Source organism: Netta rufina (assembly GCF_964035555.1).
Source record: "Netta rufina genome assembly, chromosome: 11".
Classification (NCBI taxonomy): Eukaryota; Metazoa; Chordata; class Aves; order Anseriformes; family Anatidae; genus Netta; species Netta rufina.
The window spans coordinates 7,347,507-7,370,343 of NC_140134.1; the positions used below are offsets into that span (position 1 = coordinate 7,347,507).

Consider the following 22,837-nt stretch of genomic DNA (forward strand, 5'->3'; position numbering starts at 1 on the left):
ACTAAACTTTCTTTGATCAGGTTGTTCAAATGGCTGAGCTCAGCACGGAAAAAATATCATTTCGAATAGCAGCAATACGCACAGCTTCACTGAGAGACCTGATTTCCTTACTGGCCCATATTAAAAGCAGGAATATTTCTGCAACGTTATCACAAAGGTCCTGTACAGAAGAAGCTCAGCCAGCCTGCACTCAGTGACAAGGATGACCTGTGCGTTTGATGCATGCAAGGTGCTCCACTAATGTGAAGAGAAATACAAACAGGATCTGCCACACCAGCCTTGCAGCAGCTTGCTACGTGTCAAGATGAAGGATAACTTCTTCCTTTGGACAGACTTGGTACAACAACCAAGTCTTGAAAAGAAAGGTAAACACCTAATAGTGCGTAGGTTTGGATTAATTTTTCGAATTCTATTAGCATGAGTTGTGAATGAGTTCAAAATGCTAGGGACATGACATTATTTTCAAAAAAAAAAACCCCACAGTAGATATTTAAAACTAAACAAGTCTCAAGATTACATGCTACTGACATTGTTTACAATGGGATTAATTACTTATGGGAAGAAACTATTCCATTGTATATCTGCCTACATTTCTGAAAAACAAGAAAAAAATAAAAATAAAATCTTGTTTGCAAAGCACCAGATTAGCTGCAAACAAACTGGGTTTTGCTCCTTGGATAAATCTCTTAGATAGCCGAACCAAAGTAGCCCTTTGTGAAAAAGACTTTTTACTGAGATGTTTGCAGACTTGGAACATTTTCCAAAGTGATAACAATTTTGAGATCCAGCTTAATACAAATTTGAAAGCATTTTCTGAACACTGGAATTAATTATAATTATTCTCCCACATTATACTTGGTGATTATATTTGAAGTCATGCTACGTAATTTCAATTATGAAGGTGCTTTTACACTAGAAGTAGATAAGAGTCCTCAAAAACTGTAAAACTTCCACCAATGAAAATACGCTTTGCTAACAAAAACTTGCTCAAACGTAGAAATAATGCACAGCAGTGCTCTTCATATGAGATACATCGGTTTATGCCAGCTTTAGACATGTCCCTAGAGCTTTACCTTTAGCCTCTGAGGAAACAACCAGGCCACCTGTGCATGCTGACCATTTTGAATATTCATCTACGTGTAGAGATCCCATCCGTTGCTGATACACAATCTGAACTTAGAATAGTTTCCAAATCTCTAATAGCATGGCAACAATCCAACAAGAGAAGTTAAGTAACATAATCCTGCATCATTTTTTTTTGCCAGCACTTCCCTAAGAAATATTTCAGCTCAATCCAAAAACAGAAAAAAAAAAAAAAAAAGTATTCAAGGATTTCATTTTGGGATTTTGACTTTGTTGTTGGCAACTCTCCCCGTGTACAAGCTCTCTGAAATAACAAGCTATTAACTTGACAGTTCAGGTATTTTAAAGGTGGGAAAGACAGTCTCTAAAGACTTTTTTTTTTTTTTTAATTCAAAAGTAGATTCTTTTAAAAGTTCCTCCAATTCAGCACATACATCACATACATTGAATTCATTTGATTAGCCTTTCTACAATGTAAAGCTCTTGACTCTTCCAAACATACTCCATGCCAGCTAGCAGGTCAGGACTTGACATAACTGAACGAAACCTCCACCTTCTTGTAACAGCACAGTACAAACACCTCTGCTGTTAATTCCTCATCACAGGGTACACACAATCATCACATTTACTTGAGAGTAATGGTTCCTGTTTACAAACAATTATTACAGTTCCTCAGCAAAGTCTCAATTTCAGAGTGTGGAGCACCCTCAGCTCTCCCCGATGCCCTTGTGTACAGAAATGATCAGCGCTATTAGAAGTGCTCAAGCACCTTGTGGGGCTCAAGTAAAGCCACTTAGCTGGTAAAGCTCTACAAATACGGCTCATTTCTCCCTATATCAACAGAGTGAGGCAACAGAGAGAGAAATAGGCCTCCCTAAATATACTTAGGATATATTTTTTCTCGAAACAGAAAAATAGGACCTTGTTTTTCCATGCAACACCTCTCAAATGACTAAGAACTAAGTTCTCTGAAATCAGGGATGCTCGTGGCACTATTTTCTTCTTCCTTCCTGGCTACTGCTACTTGTCGCTGTGTGCATAGTCTCCCAGGGTAGAAGCCTTTAGTCAGGCAACAGTCATGCAATCAATGGGGGGACAGCAAAGAATTTCATACAAGGTTTTGAATGTGTTTTCAGAAGAGTAGTTCACCTATGTATCATCAGATCTGCACTGGTCTCTACATACACAGCCACTGCAGCTCCTCTCTACAGTAGTGTTATAGAAGACCCCGACTTTTCCAAAGAGAATACGGCAGGATACTTGTAATTTCTTCATGGTCTCAAAGCAAACAAGACAAACAGTGGTACAAATCAATAATCCATTTTATATTTCACATGGCAACTTGCTTATTAAAAAAAATATATTCAAATCACTGTATTAACAAAAGGATCATTTTAAGAACACTTAACCTGATGCTGATTTAAAAACATACAAATATGTATGCTTGGTCCATGGACTAATCAAAACATCAAATAACACCAATCCAAAGGCACTGGGGAATACTATGAATGGTAATATCGACTTGTTTACAACTGTTTCATTGGTAAGAGGCAGTGCTAATCATAAGCATGAGCCTTCCCAGCTCCCTCTTTCATGGCCTTATGGAGAACTTTTTGTCCTTCCAAAAAATGCAAATGCAGGTTTCTCTTGAGGTGCCCGAATTGTTCTTTTTGAGCCTTGATGTCTTTACACAATTCCCAGCAGTTCTTAGCCTCTTACATTGTGACTTCTGTTTACTGATGCACTACTTCACTTAGTGTAGTAGCACATCAATTAATTATACAGGAGTATGCCTAATCAGGTTTCCCTAGGGTTTTTAACAGAAACCCTTTGTATTTCCTAATGATTCCCTGAGATTGTGAGTATTATTAGTTCTGCAATAAAAGAAATCAGAGTCTGCTGACAACACTATTTCCATAAAAGATGAAATTGGTATTAAAATTGTTGATCCAAGCAAACTCGAACTTCAGAGAATTCAGATTTAGTCTGGATTTCATGATTAACATTTTTACACCACATAAGCAGTCAGCACATATAGACAAGAAACACAAATGAAAAAGAAAGGATGGAGCTGAAGAACTGACGTGACCTACTTTTCACTGTAGTATTAAAACATGCATTCAGATTCATCGCAAAACCTCCGCTAACTTTAACATGATACTACCGCAATTGGTCAACGGTGGTCAAACCATTTTCTGTGACAAATTCCTCAGACCCTTCCTTGCTCAGACACAGTAGCTGTGCTCTAGATGGCCAGTATTTCTTTTCCTTTTTCTAAGGTAGAAAATCACAAACTTTCACCTTGATTTAAGGGAGACTTCAGGTATTAGTGTTTTAATACACTAGCCATGAAAAGCCTGAATCCACAAAACCACATCTTTCTTCCATGTTGCAGAAGTTCAGAAAAGATTAAAACAACAACAAAAATATATTGCATGGACTTCCACTATGTAGGAGCTAGTCACATTTTTGGCTAAATCACGTCTTGTATTAGGAGTAGTCTTAACTAGAAATATAGGTAGATGGCTGCCTTAACATAGAAGTGTTATTCTTAAAGAATCACAGAGGAGTTGATGTTGGAAGAAACCTTTGGAGGCTGCTTGGTGTGGCCCCTGCCAAAGCAGGATCCACTACAGCTCAGGGTTCTGAACAGTCGAGGCTTGAATATCCCCAAGGATGGAGACTCTACAGCCTCTTAGGGCAACATGATCCAGTACCTGACCACAGGTATAATAACATAAAAAACTATTCCAGAAGCAGACACTTAGCTTTCATTTCTGCATTTGTACAACTTTTGCCCATCCTCCCTCCAACCAACGAGACCGTGGTGTTGTAAGCATACTGCCAATCTGTTGACCGTGTTTATACACTTGAGTCACAGCACACACAGAAACTGCGCAGCTGACATCACGTAAGCTCAGACGCTCATACCAAGTATGTTGGCAAGACTGGACTCTGAAAGACTGCTTTGAATTCTCCACCTTACCTAGTCCCCAAATCAGAAATGAAGATGTACCAGAGATAATTTCCACATTAAGAAAGCAGCTCTCTCTAGCATTCCACGGGGACCTGTCTGCAAGGCTGAACTGTATCTCTACAGTTCCTTTTGTCCTGTATTTGCTCTTTGATGTACAAGTCTGCCACAAACTAAGCAGTGATCTCTTTGATGTTGAACTTTTATACTTTATTGTAACTAGCATGCTTACAAGAGCAGCTGCCAGTCATTTTCCCTTCTAAACATTCAAATTTCACGAGGCACTTACTTTATGAGTCAGATTTCTCAGCAACTCATTTTCAGAATTTCCACAATAACTGCGCTACTCTTTTGGAACGGTAACTTCATTGGAAACCAAAATCCAATCATGTTTTTCAAGTATTACAAATTAATGCAAGCAGGAGCTAATATATCTGAATGCATTTAACAAAATATAATTAACTAGCCAAGTATGCATTTACTCACTTACTTTTAGACAATTCAGGTCTGAGCTAGAACCATGTTCAGCCAGTAAAAAGCACCAATAGCAGTTTATTAGGATCTCATCAAACACGTAATGCCAACTGACATTGGAGCTGCGTGCTTCACCACTCCTTAACAAGTGTATCAGCATGTTTTACATAGCCAGTTCTCATGGTTTTTCTTCGTCAGGATCTTCTCGTTCAGGCTCTACTCAGTCGTCATAACAACATCCATACTGCAGAGAGCAGACACTAAATTTTAGATCTGACAATACCAAGGCAGATTAAATTACAAAGCTAGTGACTTCTGTTACAAAACTCTAATCAATGTGGGCAGAAATAACATGCTATGAAGTGCAAGTTTACCACCAGTACACGCTAGAGCTGTCCCTATGAGACGTACAAGAGTTTCCATCCCAAAGCTCTTTTGTGAGGGCTTTTAAGTCAATCATAACAACAGAAATCCTTCGGAGTAAGATTTTGCCATTCAAAAGGTCTCTGCTTTAGAGTGACCTTTAGGTTTGGCTATTTTTCACTTCTGCAAGTATAAACAGTGTGGTTGGGAGGGCAAATATCGGAAGAAAATCAGAGTATTTTGGGACAGTGACAGTAAGGAGGGAAAGTTTCCCCCATACTGAGCTCTATGTTTCCACCACTAAACCAGTACTACTTCTGGGGCCAGTGTTCTAGCCACAGAATTGCACTACTTCACACACTTTAATCTCCAGTTAAAAATGTAAAGTGAAGAAACATTTTTAGTGTGAAAGAAAAAAAGGATTATACAACGGAAGGTTTGTCACAGACTGTGATTCCCAGTATCCCAAACTACCTCGCAGCTCAGGAACAGAACCGATGTGCTCAGAGCTGGAGGCACTCAAAGGAAGCAGCGCCCCGGCAGCGGCTATGCTGGGCAGCCAGCTGCTGCGATTCACCTTCCTGACCGGGAGCTGCCAGCTTCTTCCGACAGATACCTGCAGGTTTTTAGGAAATAGGGTTAAGTAGAGCCAACATTAGCAGGACTGGAAACATCACATTCTCAGGGCCGTTTCAGGTCCAGGCAAAAGGTAAGCTCTCAGCACCCATCCAGACTCGACCAACATGCAGCAAGACAGCCCACCAAGAAAAACAAGAGTGAAATGCTGCTCATGTTACAGAGAGGCTGCACCTAAGTTTCCAACAGTGCATCCCGTGCAGGAGGCAGGAGATAAGGAGACAGGAAAACAATCTGCTTTCAGCTCCTGCCGCTGGGCCCCAGCCCCATGCCTGCCCAGGGTGCTGCCTGCCCGGGCGCCCTGCGGAGCTGCTGCTCTGGCTGCGGAGTGCCGGGAGGGAGAACGCGCCGCGCCCGCTTCCGCAGCCATCCAGAAGGCGCCTATGTATATGAGGTTTCTCAAATGAAAGATCTATGGCTCTTTAATTAACCTGTCTGGTTTTTTTATTATCTGTTGATACAAGAATCTATCCAGCAGTCATAAACATCCTGATGCACTCATATTTTAAGCAAATGCTTCTTTTAATTCAATAACGTACCCACAGTACAAGAAAAACTCTACCCAAAGCCTAATACAATACATCTCTGTCAATCCCACAATTGCAGGGAGTGTCCCTCCAAAGGAAAACAACGCTGAGCATAAGCTCAGCTTCTCCAGCTGATCACCAGCAGTTTGCCCCTCTCGTGTGGTGCAGCATGATGTGCTGCTGCAGCGAGGTTTCAAAACACACCTCCAAAGCACCAGGGCGCCCCGGCCCCAGATACCAGGCCTCGTACCAAAGAGTAGCTCCGCTGACATTTATGCTCACCAAAATTTCTTAGTAATACAGCACCCAACACACAGACGTTACTGAAGTAAACTAGAAAAACCTAGTCCAACAAGGGAAAAACAGTGGAAATCTACAATAAACAGCTTTGCGCAGTGCAGAAGATGGATTTATTAATTCCCAAATTGAGCTTGAAGCAATCACTATAAATTAACTAGAAAATGTGTTTTCCCACAATAACCACTCTGCCAAATCAAACACAGACAAAGATGAGCTAATTAATTTAGCTGAATGGAAAAGCACACCCATTATGAGTAACATTACAGTTGATATAGGAAGTGAGCAGCTACTGCTGCTCCTTTCAACTAGTAGAGCAATTCAGATCATTCAAATGCAAGTCACAAGTAAAGGATGCAAATGTAGAAATGCACAGAGAGGAAGCTCCAAATATTCTGATGACAAGGGAGTGCTTTTCCCGGGCTGTCTATGCTCTACTTGGACTACCAGCTTCAGGCAAAGAACACCTGGGGCTTAGAATTTAGCATCCTTTTGGGATGAGAGGAAGATAAATGACCCTTCAAGTAGGCACAGGGCTGGGCACAGGAGGCTGGGCAAAAGAGTGCTCCTCGCCTCAAAATTAAGGAACAAGTAAACATCATCTCACAGAAGTTTTAGGAGTTGATACTGTGCTATGGGTTAACTGGGCCTAAGACCACTGATGTTAAGTCTCACAGATGTTAATTAATGCCACATGCAATGAGAACTTGATTTCTAATTGGATCATGCAAATTGTACTGGGTCTTAAACAGAAAATGGTTCTTGGGTGACGAGAGAAAATTGCTGAGTTAATCTTGACTCTCACTGTGCTTTGGAGAAAGAGATGGAAATTCAGTATTGCAAACACCCTTTCAAACTGTAGTGGAGGGCCTGCATACCACCCTATTCCCACTGTCCTGTTTAATCTGTCCAGAAATTAGCATTTGGAACTACAACAATTCTGCCCAAAATGGAAGTCAGAAGCCGTGGCCATACTGCATCCTTCCATGGGCTTCTGCTGCTTGCAGTTGACAAAGCAGCAGCAACAATAACAAACTCTATACTGGTTTAAGAGTACTAAACAAACAGCATATTGTAGAAGAAAGCAAGTGCAAATAGGAGGGCCTTCTCCTGATTTTTTTTTTTTTTAGTCCACAGTACAGAAAGTATTCTCTTGTATGTTCTAGGTGTGAGCAAAGGTGGCAAGAGGCCCAAACACACCCTGCCCTCCCCTGCTGTGCACGCTCTGTAGGGCGAGGTGCCTGCAACACCTCTGGCGAGCACCACCTGGAGCCAGCGAAAAGCAATCCTGGCATGCAGGAATACAGCCAGCAGTACGCTGTCAGCCAGGCAAAACTCCAGGTTGTGGTCACTTTAGTTTGAAAGAACACCCTCTGAAAAACCCTTGGTAACAGCAGAGCATCTATCTATGTAAAAATTCAACATCGCTTTTATCTCCCCCCCACTGCAGAATGATCAACTTCTTCCAAAGGGCGCAAATAAAGAGCCATCCAGTTGGCTGTACGAAGCGCCTTGTACCAGGATTCAATGGCAATAAATACCATGGCATTTCAAAGAACACAAATATTACACAATAATTACATGGCTGATACCCTATAAGTATGCTGACTATTCTATTTGCATTGTTCAGAAGTGAAGAGGTTAGCCTTATTTACATTCAAGTAGCTTTAATTAACCTTAGAGATAAATGCTCTTAAAATGAAAGCCAGGATGATTATACCTCTCAACACTGATTTTAGCCTAGATGGCTACATATGCAGCATGACAAAAGGCCCAAAGGCTGTATCCACGAAAACAGGAGAGCCACAAGCTACGGGTCCTGCATCACTCTCCACCATGAAGGAAAAGAAACAAAAATCTGCAGCAAAATCAAGACATCGCTGAAGTCAACTGTGTAAGTGCTGTGGAGCCAGGCTGCACGTCAAACGGTGTCAGCTGCGGGTGCTGCTGACCACTGCAAGGTGACACCAAGACAAACTGCACCCAGCTGCACTCATGGACAGCAGAGGATAAATGGGCTGCGTTTGATGGTGAGGGCAGCAGGCCAACCCACCCCCTCCAGCACTGCTGTGGAGCCCCCCAACTTCTTGGGGATGCCCTTACACTTGTGACTCTGATGGGAGTGCTCTCACATCAGGCTGCAGCCCAGGAGCAAAAAGAACATCAGCTGCCTCAGAGACTGCACCTCCACAGCTAACAACCAAGTCCCAGCTTTGTGCTTTTAAGCTGAGAGTACACGTGCATAAAGCGAGGGGAGCAGGATGGAGCAGATTCTCTGCAATTTACTAAAACCGGGCTCAGATTTTCTGGGATATCCCCTTGCTGCTTCCCATCAGCATGAAGGCTTTGGCTCCCTGTGCCACCAAGAAGGAAAAGGGAAGCAAACGCTGACTGCTCCATGAAAACGGGAGCCTGTCTGGGAACCTGTGCAGACACAACCTCAGCGCAGAGCGCAGGCACTGCAAGGGGCTTGTTGCAGCGCACTGGCTCGTGCAAAGCCTGCCAGCTGTCAGTGGGCTCGGGACTGCAGCTCCCGCACGCTCTGAAGAGGGGAGCACTGCGACACCCCGTGAGTCACCGCCGTCCTGAGTCATCCCCTGGTGTTCTCGACAGAAGGCACAGCCAACTGGGGAGCAGCCTGAAACTGCACCCAGCGTGCCAACCTGTACTTTGTAGAACGTCTTTAGCCTAAATGCCTCTAGCGAGAAAACTGGAAGAAAAACAAAACGCAGGGCAAACGAAAGACTTGATTAATCACGGGCAAATCTCCCTTTAAAACAGCATGCAGCATAAGAAGCATTCATCTGCCAGGACCCCTAATAAGGCTTTCTGCTTACGTTTTTCAGCCTGTGTATCTTTTTCATCTAATGAGCAAAGTGCTCTGCACCATATAGTCACCTTTTTCTCATAACACAGCTGTTCTGGAGAACAGAATCCTCCCCTTCCCCATTTACTGTTTATTGCAAAATCAAGGAAAATGATCTTCAAAAAAGAACAAGAGGCAAAGAAGAGAGTTTCTGCACCATTACTTATGTGCATATCCCTTAGATACCAGTCCTCAAGGAAAAGACAACTCATGAAAGGAGAGAACTACCGGCCGTTTGATCTTCGGAGTTATCAGCTCTAACTGCAAATTACTGCTCATAGATAAATACAATAAAGGTGAATATTTATTTTTTTTCCTCTTATTGCAAATGAAAAAAGAGCAACATATGCTAAAACGTATCAAGTCTGACTAGTCTTGTAATGACTTTACTAATTTTTGTTATATGCAGTTATTTTGCACACTACAACAACTTATCTCGTGGGAATGTGTAAAAAAAACACACTGCATCTCCACTTCCTTTAATACTAGATACAGAATTGCAAAGTCAGGCAAAGTTGCATGTACCTACTCATGGGAGACACAAAGGTTTGACAGTTTTGATTTAGCAATGTATAGTTTAGAAACAAATATACCAATTTAGAGTTCTCTAGTGTAGTGAAGATGAAATACTTGCAACCCTGCCAGTAATTAGTACATGATAGTTATCATTTCTGCAGTGTACTGTAGGCAAGAGAAGCAATAAGGAAGATTTAAAAACCCTTCAGGTTAAAATTTGGTGCTACATAGGCCTCAAAAACCCATGAACACACAATGATCTCTGCAACAGGGAATAAGAAAAGAACACCATCTTTTTCATAGATGCTGGTGAAGAACTTGATATAAAGAGGACTCAGTTCTTGGCTGGGGTCTCCAGACACTTTTCCCCGAGCAAATAAATGCCAATACACACATTCACCTCTGGCAGGCAGAGCCAAGCACGGCTGCAGGCCATCACCCTGTCTGGCACGCTGAACCCACCGCCACCTCCCCCCCAGCCAAACGGGGGCAAGCTTTCATGTTTGTGCAGAACCTGCACCCCAAATGGCCATTCAGTGATTCCTGCCTGCCTACCTGTAAAGCCTCACCCCTTCAGGATTTTTTTTTTTTTTTAAAGGGTACATTAGTCTTCACATGGTGTCTGCAGGTCACTGCGGCTTTGTCCTATTTATTCAGAACTGGCCTGGAAGAATTATTTGTGAGATCGTATTGCCAGCCAGGCGGAACAGGCTTGCCGTTTCAGCTAGGCAAGAGCTGCACAGAAGTTTGAAGTTTGATCTAGTGAGGTGTTCAGCACCCACAGTTATCACTGACTTAAACAGGACATACAGATTGTCCATACTTGAAAGAATGTCCCCAACCGAGACTTATACAGAGCATGCAACTGCCTTTGATTATCACAGAGTGAGACATCAAGACAGATTTCCTCTTTTTACTTGCAAATCTTTAGTCTTTCAAAGGGCCAGAAACGTAGATTTCAGCAATAAACCTCAAGCCAATCGTATCCTGTGAATGTGCCGCAATGAATGTCTTAGGTACGAGTCAGTCATTCAGATCAGCCGTAGTAAATTAAAGTAGCAAGAAAATAGCCTCTCAGCTAGCAATTCCAAAGGCCAGACTGTGTTAATATTTAGTCAACCAAGTTCTGTACTAGGGTATTTACTACATTGGATTTAACTCTCAACACTGCCAGAGCAAAGGCAGATTTAAACATGCTTCAATTTGTGAGGCAACTTTCTTTAAACCCCTGTCAAGATATTTTCCCATGCACGGTTGTTTACTGGTGAAAGCAGAGAGTAATTACAAACGTGCTGATAGGTCAGTGCCAAGAAACATGACAAAAAACATGTCAAAAGGTCAGGCTTGGCAGGCTCAGGAAAGCTCAACCACAGTAAACAGCCCTGCAAACTCCACTAGGCCTCGAAGCGAGCTGGCTCTGCAGAGACGGAGCACGGAGGGCGCCGTGAGAAAAGCTCACAGCCTTCAGCACTACAGCCCTGCTCATCTGCCAGGAAAAATACAGCAAGATACGAAAGTAATTTGCACTAATAGGGAAAGCCACGCGTTCTATTTCCTTAAATAGTTCTTTTTCAACGCCTAAACCCTCTTTCAGAAACAGCATCAGTCAGAAAACAAGTTGTATTTCTAAAGGTTCAAGCACAGACCTGGACAGTTAAACAATTCTTCCCACAGCAAGGTAACAACCAATTCTTCTAATGTAGCCCTTGAAGCAGCAACAGATTCAACTTCATTGATACCAACACAGCATAAGTCAGAATTTAGTAGCTCAGGTCATGCACTTCTATCTTAACAGTAAACATACCCTGTAGAAAAAGCACAGGAGATTCATGCCTTACGTCCCACAAATCGCCATTTAGAAATGTCCATTTAAAGAACTGTAAAACTATTGCTAGATTTCTTTCTGTACTTTATTAATTCATCACAGTGAAAACTGTTGTGGCCTCATGACTGTACAGGCCAAGTACTTCAGCTCTCACCACTCCCAGGCCTGCTTCCCGTCAGTCCCCCTAGAAACTAGGTGCCAAAAACGTGTAAAATACAAGTTTCTGACTAGCTCTCTCTGTCTTGGGCTCACCTTGAGTTATGTACTGGCACGATAACCTAATCCACTTGTTTTTACTCCAGTGCAGAATATTTGCTCACCGATTCATCGCCTTTAGTTCCGTTCTCCTTCAAATCAACCTTGAAGCTTCTCCCCGAGAAGACTTGCAAGAATAAGGTCTATACCAATGCATATGTTAGCAAAATTATTTGATTTCTTTGCAAACTTTCAGTGGTCAAGCATAGAAATTGCACTCCCCCTTAAAACCTTCACCCAGTTAAGTCTGGCCTGCATGTATATAAACGAACAACACAAGGTTTCCTGAATCCTCTAGGCAGACTTGTAATAGTTAGTAAACAATTTTTAAAGGTCCATCAGCCTAAAAATATTTGCACAAGCTTTTTGAACTGTGATGCTTCACCACTACCTATTTTCTTAGAAACAGAGAGAAAAAAACGCCTTTCTTCTCTGCCCGAAACCATGAAGTTCCATTTCCTATCACGCAGCCTGCTTCACCGGCACCTCCAGCCTCCTCACTGGATTGCTCTTCACTTCCCAGCTCTTGGAGCATACCAGCCCAGCTGACCAAAATTTTCACTCATTCAAACCTGTATATAGTCTGAAAACCTGAGTATTTTCTAACATGAAAGCAGGCGTGTTTGACGGAGCATTATGTTGCATAAAAAAATTGTGATTCAGAATTTATTTCACATGGTACCCATTCAGTGTACCTTGAAAGTAACTGAAGAGAAATGAATACTTTTCTTTTTTGCTTGAAAAAAGAAAATGATAAAAACATCTCACTATCGTTCTGCAGACCATAATTTTCTGTACTTTACCTACACACCAACCGTAAAAGCTTAGAAGACCCAAAAGTTGCCATTTCAGCATCAAGAATAAATAAAATATTAAATTCACCTACGCATCTTGCATTTTTCCCTTGTGCATTTGAGCTTATATAAAACTGGATTCCCTACCCTTCTAGTCTATCTCTCAAATAACAAAATTGTTGATCTATTATTTCATGGAAGTCAGAGGTCACTTCAAGACAAATGACAACACATTTCCTTCAGCTGAACTCTATCCAGCAAATTAAGGTAAACATACGAAACAATAAAGTTTTTCAATGCACTAGAAAATTAAGTGGAATGAAATACGAATGAAATTTACTGTAGAAGCATTTTGTAAAAAAGACAAAGCCCTAAATGACTTCACAATAAAGCTGTTCCAAATTACACTTGAAAATCCAAAAGATGGGCTCTGACAAGGTTTTACATCAGTATGGAAATTGCTTTATACGAAACTCCCAAAAGAACAGAAAAAGATTACTTCAAAGGTGAGTTGCTGAAAATCAGCTTCTTGCTCTTTTACAATACCGCCTCATGCCTCTGTCCAAAAGCATATAAAGCAATTATACTCTGATTCTCTTTAAAACTGGTGTACTTAAAAAAAATAAAAAATAAAAATAGTTTTTTAGATTATGTGGTTGAGGCAGGCTTACGAGTGACATGCTAACAAACCATGCTGTCTGTTATATGTAAAATTCTAAGGGACTGCTAGAATGGCCATGGAGTTCACACTTAAAAAAAATACATTTTCTTTTGTTTCAGATGCGAGTATTTGAACCAACCCAATTATAACTTCTTGCCAAATACATGCAGCAGAACTAATGATTAATGAATATAGTGCTTTTCTTTTTGTTCACTCTGGCTCCCTCCGAGAAGCAAAGGAAGCCCACTAATTGAAAATTACCCTGCTTCAAACGCTGCTCTGCTATCGGTGCGCACTGCCTGCTGCTCTTGCAAAGAGGGAAAAAAAAAAAGAAAAGGAAACAGGCTCTCAGCGATGCAGGGTTTAACCTTCTTTTTCACGTAAATATTTCACGAAAAGGAGAAACTTCAGAAAAAAAAATTACCTATGCAACCCATGGAAATAATTTAAAAGGAATGGATCGTGAATTTCAGTCAGAGCGTTAAATTCAGACGTCAGCAGCGATGCTCTTCTGAGATTACTGTGGAAGAATATCCTCGCTAAATATGACAACTACTGTTTTAAGATTTTTTTTTTTTTTAAATACAAGTAATACTTCAAAACGCTGCAGTGCAAATCTATACCACCGGCACAATTTTATTAGGACGCGGCAGGGACTGGGCACACACCGCTGCTCTTCGGATTCCTCATCGAAAACTTGCTCGGTCTCAGTCCGGCATCGCCCCTCGTGAGGGCTGGCGGCGGAGAGCAGGGAGAGGGGAGGGCTGCGCACCCCGCTCAGCAGCTGTCATTCCCCTTCGGTCGCAAAGCCCTCCGGGGCCGAGCAGCTCTCCCTGCAGACGCCTGTCCCCGGGTGCCGCTCGGCCAGCTCCCCCTGCCCCGCGCCGAGCCGAGCCCCTTCCTTCTCCCCCCGGGAGCTGCGGGGGGGCCGCGACTCGAGCGAGCCCGGGGCCGTGCCGGGGCAGCGCCTACCTTTACCTTTCATCGCGGCGAGCACAAAACACATCATTTGTCAGGGGCGAAGCGGCGGGGCACGGAGCGGAGCGGCGAGGAGCGGAGCGGAGCGGGGAGGAGGCGGGCAGGAGGCGGGCCGGGCCGGGACCCGGGCGAGAGCCGCCTCAGCAGCAGCCGCCGCCGGCTGCCAGCGCAGAGGCAGAGGCAGAGCCGCGCCGCGCCGCCATCCCGCGGCCCAGATGAGGCTCCATGTGAGCGCCGCCCGCCGGCCCCGGCCCCCGCCTTGTTTACGCCGCTCGCTGCTTCCCCTCCCCTGGCGGCGCCGAGGGGCGGGCACGGGGCGAGCCGAGCCCAGCCGGGCCGGGACCAGCCCCGCAGCGCCGCCCCCAGCGCCCGCCCCCGGCCCCGGCCCCGAGCCGCGGGGGGACGCGGGGGGACCGGGCGGTCGGGGTCGGGGCGGTCGCAGCGCCGAGCGGGGCCGCCGGCGGGCCGGGGCCCGGCACCGCAGCGCTGTAAGGCGGCACGGGCGGGTGCCGGAGCCCTCTCGGAGCCCGGCACCGGCCGCAGGCGGGGCTGGCGGCGGGGAAAGCCTGCCCTGCCCGCAGGGAGCGCGGCCCCAGCATCCCCAAGGAGACAGGCGGCGATGCGCCGAGATGCGGAGCAGGGGACGGCACAGTGCATGGCACGGTACGAGCGGCATGGACAAGCGCCTGCAGAAACGCAGGGAAGGCAGATACACGAGAGGCAGGGGAAGCATCTCAGTGCGTGGAAAGGACCTTTCTACGGGGGAGGCACTGAACCATTCTCCTAATAAATGGCCCACAGCAGCTCGTCCTTACCTATTTCTCTAACGAGCTCCTAATGCAGGACAGTATTATTCAAACATGATTAGAAGCTACCCAGGTGTACTTACATTCATCGGTCTAGCCAGTCAAGTCCCATTACTGCACAATACTGCCTTAAATCTGCCTGACTTAAAAAATGCCACGAGCACTGTGGTGCAGCAGGATGAACCTAGCAGGTATCTGGTACACAGAGCTGCCTTTGTCACCCTGTCTTACGCCAAACCACTTCTATCGAGAGCACTGCACGCACAGTGAGACACTGCCCAGAGAAGTTACAGCGGCAGATCCGCTCCCTGATGAGATTTATGTTCACAGACATTTATCTGCAGAACATGTTTTAAAGTTGCGAGGCACCGAACAGCACTCTTACAGGACATGTGGGACCGAACCACGTCCCACTGACAGCGCTGCTGGGAGCGGGTCAGGCCCCGCAAAGCGCTGCTGTTACTGGGGGTGGCTGCTGCGGCTGCTCTGCAATTCAGATGCAGCCAGATACCTTGCACAAGAGAGAAGAATGGTGTCTGAATAGATTGTAACGCAGAGTAAACATTGCACTCCGACACAGCAAGTAATGGCAGACCTATGGCTTGAAAAATGTCACAGTCCATTAGCGCTAGTTGTCTTGTCAGACATTTAACCTTAAGGTACGCAGCATTACATTATTACTGATCTGTATTTATTTCCAGTCCAACTGAAATGAAACCGGTAATCTGGAATGACATCTGATGTGCTAAACGGCCCCGATAATAAGCAGGCGACACAGATTTCGCATTCCTACAAACGCCTTGCAACGGCTGCTTCACAAAGCTGCAGGAGGTTGGTCACCAGACATTTTAAGTGGCAAACACAGCTCTCGCATTTTGAAGGCTGGAAAACGAGTATTACAGAGAGAGAAGAGCACACTTAAAATAGTCCCCGAGTTGCTATCAACATCCCAACTCAGGCCATCTGCTAGCTGCGCTGGGGCTGCACAAACACATCCACTCACACTTCAGCTTTCTTTGACCTCATTGTGGAAATGCAATTCAAAATGAGTTTCCTCCTAATTTACCAAGCGATGGCGATACAGAAAGTGGCACTGGAGTTTCGGGCCCAAACAAGACAAGTGGCAAGACAGTAGCGATATGATGGGCCAGTAATAGCTGGCTTGGTGGCGCACGGATGCCAGCGCGGCTTTGCACAGCAGGGTTTTGCCCAAGCTACACGAACGCTTCCTATTTTCCATGAGCTCGCCCTCTGTTGTGCTTGCTAAGTGATGGGTGAGCACCACCGAGCCGTTGCGATACCGCAAGGTTTTGAGGACAGCGGGCAGCTGCCCCTGGGCCGGGCCTGGGGCCACCCATCTGCGTAAGGGCGGCGGCAGCTCGGGGAAGCTTATCGCACACTGCGACGGGTCGTGCAGGCAGGACGGGGCACAGCCTGATGGCCTAACCACAAGCCTCTGTAACAATGTGCGGGAACCAACTGGGTCTAGCAAACTTTGCTAGCTGCGAAGGCAAATAAAAAAAAAAAAAAAAAAGAAAGCGTGACACTGCTGAGAGAGGAAGGGGAAGCACCTCTGCTGGTTATTATCACTTGTCATCAGGGAAACAGCACTTAACCAGGCACTCCATGCACGCAGAGGACCAAACCTGAAAAGCTGTCCTCCTCCACCTCTTTTACAAGCTGGAGAGCAAAGGAAGAAACTCACCCTCTGAAATTAACCGACAAACACTCTTAACAACTTGTTCAAAGACATCCCCCAGCAGAAGAGATTTGACAGCACTTTATGAAAGACGGTGCTTCTGTTGGCCCAACTCGCAGCATGAGTGGCAACCACTTCTGCAGCTGGTTTTGCATCCCTGCCCAAGTGGAACTGTATCATTAAGCTTAATTCAGGAGGAGTTCCGAGACCTCCTTATCAGTAAAATTCAACATTTGAATAATAAATACAGGGTGTAGCCACCACCTTCCCTCCTTATAGAGCACAGGGGGGAAAATGTGCTTAAAAGACAAAAATGTGTCGTGTAATAACCCCCCGGCTGGGGGAGGAACCATGCAGGGCTGTTACCAAGCTGAAGCTGTCAAACCGCTCCAAGGTACAACATCCCCTCCCTCACTGCTGGGTTGCTGCCACATGTACAACTGCATGTAAATCCTCTTGCATAGAAATGACTGCACGCAGCATTCCTCCCAAACGGATGAAAACTTTATTTCCCGGAAAAGACATGTGGCAAAAAAAAACATGTCAAGAAATCGGCCAGGGCCTTCATATTTTTCAGTTTTAACAGCGAAACAGCTTCTTCGTTCTGTTAAAACCACCTAGAACTAAATTTTCCACATATGTTTTTGCTTTAAAAATGGCTTCAACTGTCAGGATAAATTTATGCAATCATGCATATTTTTATTTTTTAACTTTTCATATGGTTTTAATGAAAGACGTTCTTTAAAATGTTTAGGAAATCTTGTACTGATTCAAATAGATCCTACGGATGTTTGGAAATGTTGAAGCATTTCAAGCACTTGAAACACCTATAAAAATTAGTTTCTTGCCAACATTTTACTAGCTCTTTTGTGGAGTTAAACTCTGCCAGAAAAAGTAATGACAGCTTCACAATATATGGGTAAAAGCCGGTGTGATACTGAAGTGTAGACTTTCTCCAATTGCAGCCCAATCACAAGTCCTACCGTCAGATGAAGCGTGCAGCTCCCAGCTCCTATCACAGGGGTGCAGCTCCAGATGCGATTTTACAACGCACAGCATGTTCCAGGTGTCGGAAATCTGCACTGGTGCCTTTTGGGCTTCTTACAAAACAATAATTACACCACGAAACCCCGCAGGTGCAGTAGGGTCATAACAGCCCTGTTTACCAAGCACATCTAAAACAAAGTGTAGGAAGACTGCTGCTGTAAGTGATCTTTAAAATATAAAACACAATTCTGTCCGTCCTATTGATACTCACTTTTGAAGGGGTTTGTAATTGCTATATGCAACACACACAAAATTACTGCTCCTTAACACATTTCCCCCCTAGATTTAGTGGTATTTTAATCTTCATTTGTTTCCAGCACTCCAAGTAGCACACTGCTGAAGATGAATCTAACTGAGGTTGTCCTCATTAAGTTGCCTCTTTTTCATCTATTTAAAACTGCTACTATGCTGACCCTGCAATCATACCATTTTGCTTCAGACAAAATGCCTTCCTAAATTCTTGCTGAGGAGGTATGCTTTTGCGCAGTGTGCGCCTGCAGCTATACGTCTTAATCAAGCCATTCTATAAACTACCCAACAAGTTTCAATTAAGTACGTTGCTATTCACAACTGTTGAACTGGTTGCTGCACTTTGTTAAACAGCTGCTACAGTTCTGCACCTGGTGAAATCGAGTATGAAGCTGACAAAATGTTTTGGGATCCATCTGGAAGAAAGGTAAGTCCAAAGTCACTGTCACGATCAGCTGTATATGCTATTACGGGCAGTAAAAGATTGGAGAAATCTAGTGAACTACGTTGTCACCCAACTTCCTCTGACCTCGAAATCCCTTGAAAGGATATCCTATTTGCTGCTTTTCAAAATGCAAGAAAACAGCAGTACACGCTGGAATTAAAGTGATTAGAAAAATGAGATTATGGCCAATCACCTACCACCAATTGCAAATGGGTCTGTGAAATGATAACAAGATTGGCATAAACACACTGAACTGGATTTAGTAACGTTTCTGTTTTACCTGAGTACTCTAAAAGGGGGTTCTGAAGTGACTAGCATTGCATTTCTGATCATACTGCCACCGAGTCCCTGCTTGATCTCAGAAAGATTCTCATCTACATGGCTTTGAGGTCGTCTTAGATAATGTTATCAAAATGTTCTGCATTGTCCTGACATTCATGTAATCAAATAGCAAAAATTATTTGCAAGTTGTTGCATGTACTCTTTTTCATGCACAATCTTACCTGGCTATTTTTGGCCGGTGTTGCTTGCCAAAAGCTGGAGCTATGTATTTATTGTACGTCCCTTCTTGTAGGGACATGTCAATGGATGGTATGAAGATGACTGTCAAGATGCCACATCAAGACGGTGTAGCACAAAGAACAGCAACATTCTGGTTATCCTCAAAAAAGCAATTGTTAGATCCTTCTTTAAGGATCATCATATAATCATTTTTGTTATAAACAGGCTCTCAAAGAACTGTCTTTCCATGTAAATCTGAAGAACATCCTAATAGTATTGGAAAGCTTCTTACTCATCTAAAAAAGTCTTTGACCTGTACACTTGTTACTCAAGTTTTACGAGCAACAACTTAGTTTCAAAAAGTATTAGGTCCATTTCCCAAAACATAGTGTGTACAGTCATTTGCAGAAGATTTGCAATGCTGACGGAGGTGCCCTATTTTCAGGGTATGAAAAGTGAGAAACAGAAAACGAGAACTAACAAGAAGGGTACAAGCCCCCTTGATTTCCCCAGGAAACATATGACTGACCTGACTACATGCTTCAGGTCTTCAGCTAGTTACACACCAGGGATAAATAACAAACTTTTCCTGATGCACTTTGAATGGATGTTGTTCTATTTACTTAATTTGGGGGTTTTTCTTTCTACCCTCTTTTGCATTGTCAAGAATGGCCAAGGATGGAGAAAGACTAGTAGTGAGCAGAGCATCTGATGAATTGAGATGGATTTCTGTCTCTGAATCTTCCTCGCCCACATGTCTGGCCAGACGCAGCATCAGGAAGGAACCTAATGACTTTATTGCCTTTTTCTGATGAATGGTTCAACAGTCAAGATGATAGGGGCATATATATGCATCAGTGGATACTCTGCGTACCTCTGCATGTGCCTAGGGCATTAACAGCACTTTGGCCTCTTGTTTTCCTCTCTGTGTATGGCACACACTCTAACCTCTTCACAAAAAGAACGCTTGAACTGCGTTCATGATAAGAATAACCAGAGAAATATAACAGTCTACAGACAGCCTGTTCTGCTTATAAGCTCTAGAAACTATGCATAAGTCAGAGTTGCCAGAGAACAATGGAAGCAATCTCACTTAAGGAGCTAAAGGGTAAGGATAAGGATGCTTCAAAAATTGAATTTGCCTGGTACCCATTTCCGGATTTAGCCAAATTGATCTGCACTAACCTGTAAGCACACCAGTGCTGATGCTGTTTCAAGTCATGCTCAGTGTCAAAGCTGCCTCCTACACTACACAAGACCAGCAAGCAAATTTTCATTATTTTCAACATACGACTAAGAATCTGAGCTTCACTGGAACAAATAAGTTGTCCTGAGCATTCAGAGAACTAATATGGAAATCATTTTTCTTTCATGGAAAAGCAGAAGCATCTGTCCAGTCAAGCAAACAATGATTCTGCGTTATGAAATACTCTTTTTATAACTATTGACATTTCAGTCAGTAGTGCCACATGTCAATAGCGGTTTTATTGCTCGCATTTAAAGAAGAGCTTCCAGGATAGGATTCATCCAAGTTGACACTGTCTGATCAGCAGCATATTTCCTGCTCCTGTGAGCATATACATTATTTATACAGTTTTGCGCTGGAGAGTATTTGTGCTAGTATGAGAAAAATTAGACGATGCAGCATGTTTTCTGTGTCTCGGTACAAGACAGAAGCTTAGAACCACATACACTTTTCTCAGGTAATTCAAGTCGATGTCAGGCCTCTCTCCAGAACTAGTTTTCAAGCCACAGCTTGCGTGGGCTTCTAAGCTTGTCCGGCTCCCTCTTTTAAGCACAGTATTCAACTAGCAGGTCTTAGGTACCTGTGCACGTGGTGTTTTCTCCAGTTCCACCTCAGGTCAACGCTGAGCTCCAGAACATGAATACTAGCAAATCCAAAGTTCCCTCTGATGATGTACTGTAAGATCACTGCTAATTTCTTACATTTCATACTTCTTAGTATTCTGATGACAGCTGGCAAACTGTTCCCCTCTGCCCCAGTCAGGTGCTATTGTTCTCATGAAACTTAAGATCTACTCCAGCAGCCTTCACTCCAGATGTCCTCCCCCACGGAACCATTACGTTCTTAACATTATTAAAGAAACTTCATGACTTATAATGCTATTAGTACCGTAAGTGACAGCTGCTTACGGCTTTTAGGGCTTCAGCTTCAAGTATAACATAAACCTCAATGATAACTGTCAAAACTTAACAAAGCCTCAGCAATTGTTCTTAAACCAACCAACCACTGCATATGTACTTAGAGTGACAAATAAACTACACAAATGATGGTACAGATCCTGGGCATGAAATCCACGCAGATAATTCCTTTGCATAATTATGATTATCAGACACGATAAAGAGGCACTGTTGAAGGATATTAGTCTTCAGTAGACGCAAAATAAAAAGATGATTCACTCACAAAGGAAGATAATTATTTGAGAGTATTTTTTCTTTTTAAATAATAATCACCCAATTCTGAGAACACCTGCACAGCACAATCTTTGGCTTTAAAAGAGGGGAGAGCAGTATATTCTAAGCTGATGAATGTGACTACAAAGCAGAGCATATAGGGCAGACCACCTGTAGGGAATGATCTATTACTTCTTATAAAACCTGGTTTTATAGCCTGCATTTGTATTAATTTAGCTCAAGACAGCATTTTTTATCTTATTTCACTTAGAAAAGCAAAACATGTAAAGTAATTAGAAGCCTCATTTTCCATCTTAGTAATTCAGTACGAACTACTACCACTTGCTTGATAACAATCATTTTTAACTCGTGATTTAAAACTCATTAGCATAGCCCTGTCTTACAGAAAAGAATCTGCCAAGTGTTTTTCACATAGGCACATCATTTCTGATTATTTCAATTCAATTTTAAAGGATCTTTGACAGGGCTACTGAAAGACTTGTCAAAGAACAGGGAAACATTATGACATTCTTTCCCCATATTCCTTTCCAGAGTATGAAATATGAGGGACATTTCTAATAGAATCACGACTAATTTAAGACATAGTTAATCTTTAAGGCTGCTGTAGCTGGAGGGGTTACCTCTAACACATGGCAGCTGTTCTCCAACGCACATCTGTAATCAGGTTCTAACACATACTCCAGTTATTAAACAGAAACTTCTCGACTCCAAAGCAAATGCATTGCAATGCATGTTCTTTACCAGCTACAACAGACACTTGAATTTCAATAGTTTTTTGGTTTTTAAAAATTTATAAAAAATAAAAAATGTACTAAAAAATTAAAAATGTACCTGGTGCTTTCAAAAATTCTGTTCATTTTTTAGTTGAATAACAAAGAGTAACTGAATGTAAACTGCCTCCCTAAAATAGTATTTTAGCTTTAGTTCTAAAAAAACTATTCGCTCTCTAGCATGAGTAATTGAAATGGATTTGTACTTTCAGTTAACATATATCATCAGAGCTATTACACATATATATCTGTTAAACAAACCTTTTATAGTTACACAATCCAGTAAGAGTTGCATGATGGTATAGGTAAAATGTGCTGCATATAGTGGGCCAATCCCTGACTCCTGTACACGCTGAGAAATCCTATTGAAGCCAGCAGGGTTATTCATACTTTTGGGACAAACTGCACTGATACAGTATGTTGGATCACTGCTCTTCTGGGGACCGTGTATAGAAGAACCAGGTGTTCTGAAATATCTGGGACAGGTGCATTTTGACAGAATGTGAAAATAGAGCAGTCCCTGTGACATCTTCTTGACTCTCCTCAGCAGTATGATACATCTGCTGTACTTCCATACAGCACTGAAGTGAAAAGGACACAAATAGTAAATGGTAGCTGGAGCTAACCTCCTGGAG

The 22,837-nt window shown here is 43.2% G+C and overlaps 1 protein-coding gene across 2 annotated transcripts in view; it reads right to left on the reverse strand.

The window, feature by feature from the left end:
• RORA (RAR related orphan receptor A) overlaps window positions 1-22,837 on the reverse strand; it is a gene marked incomplete at its 5' end in the record, with an annotated part of 362,061 nt that overhangs the window by 49,576 nt on the left and 289,648 nt on the right. The window contains one exon of one of the 2 annotated variants that reach the window (XM_084293076.1): window positions 14,250-14,353. The exons of the other annotated variant lie outside the window; for it this stretch is intronic. Within the exon in view, the coding sequence (XP_084149202.1) occupies window positions 14,250-14,280 (31 nt within the window). Of the gene's footprint in view, window positions 1-14,249; window positions 14,354-22,837 lie in introns of those variants that run through there. 2 annotated transcript variants of the gene reach the window in all.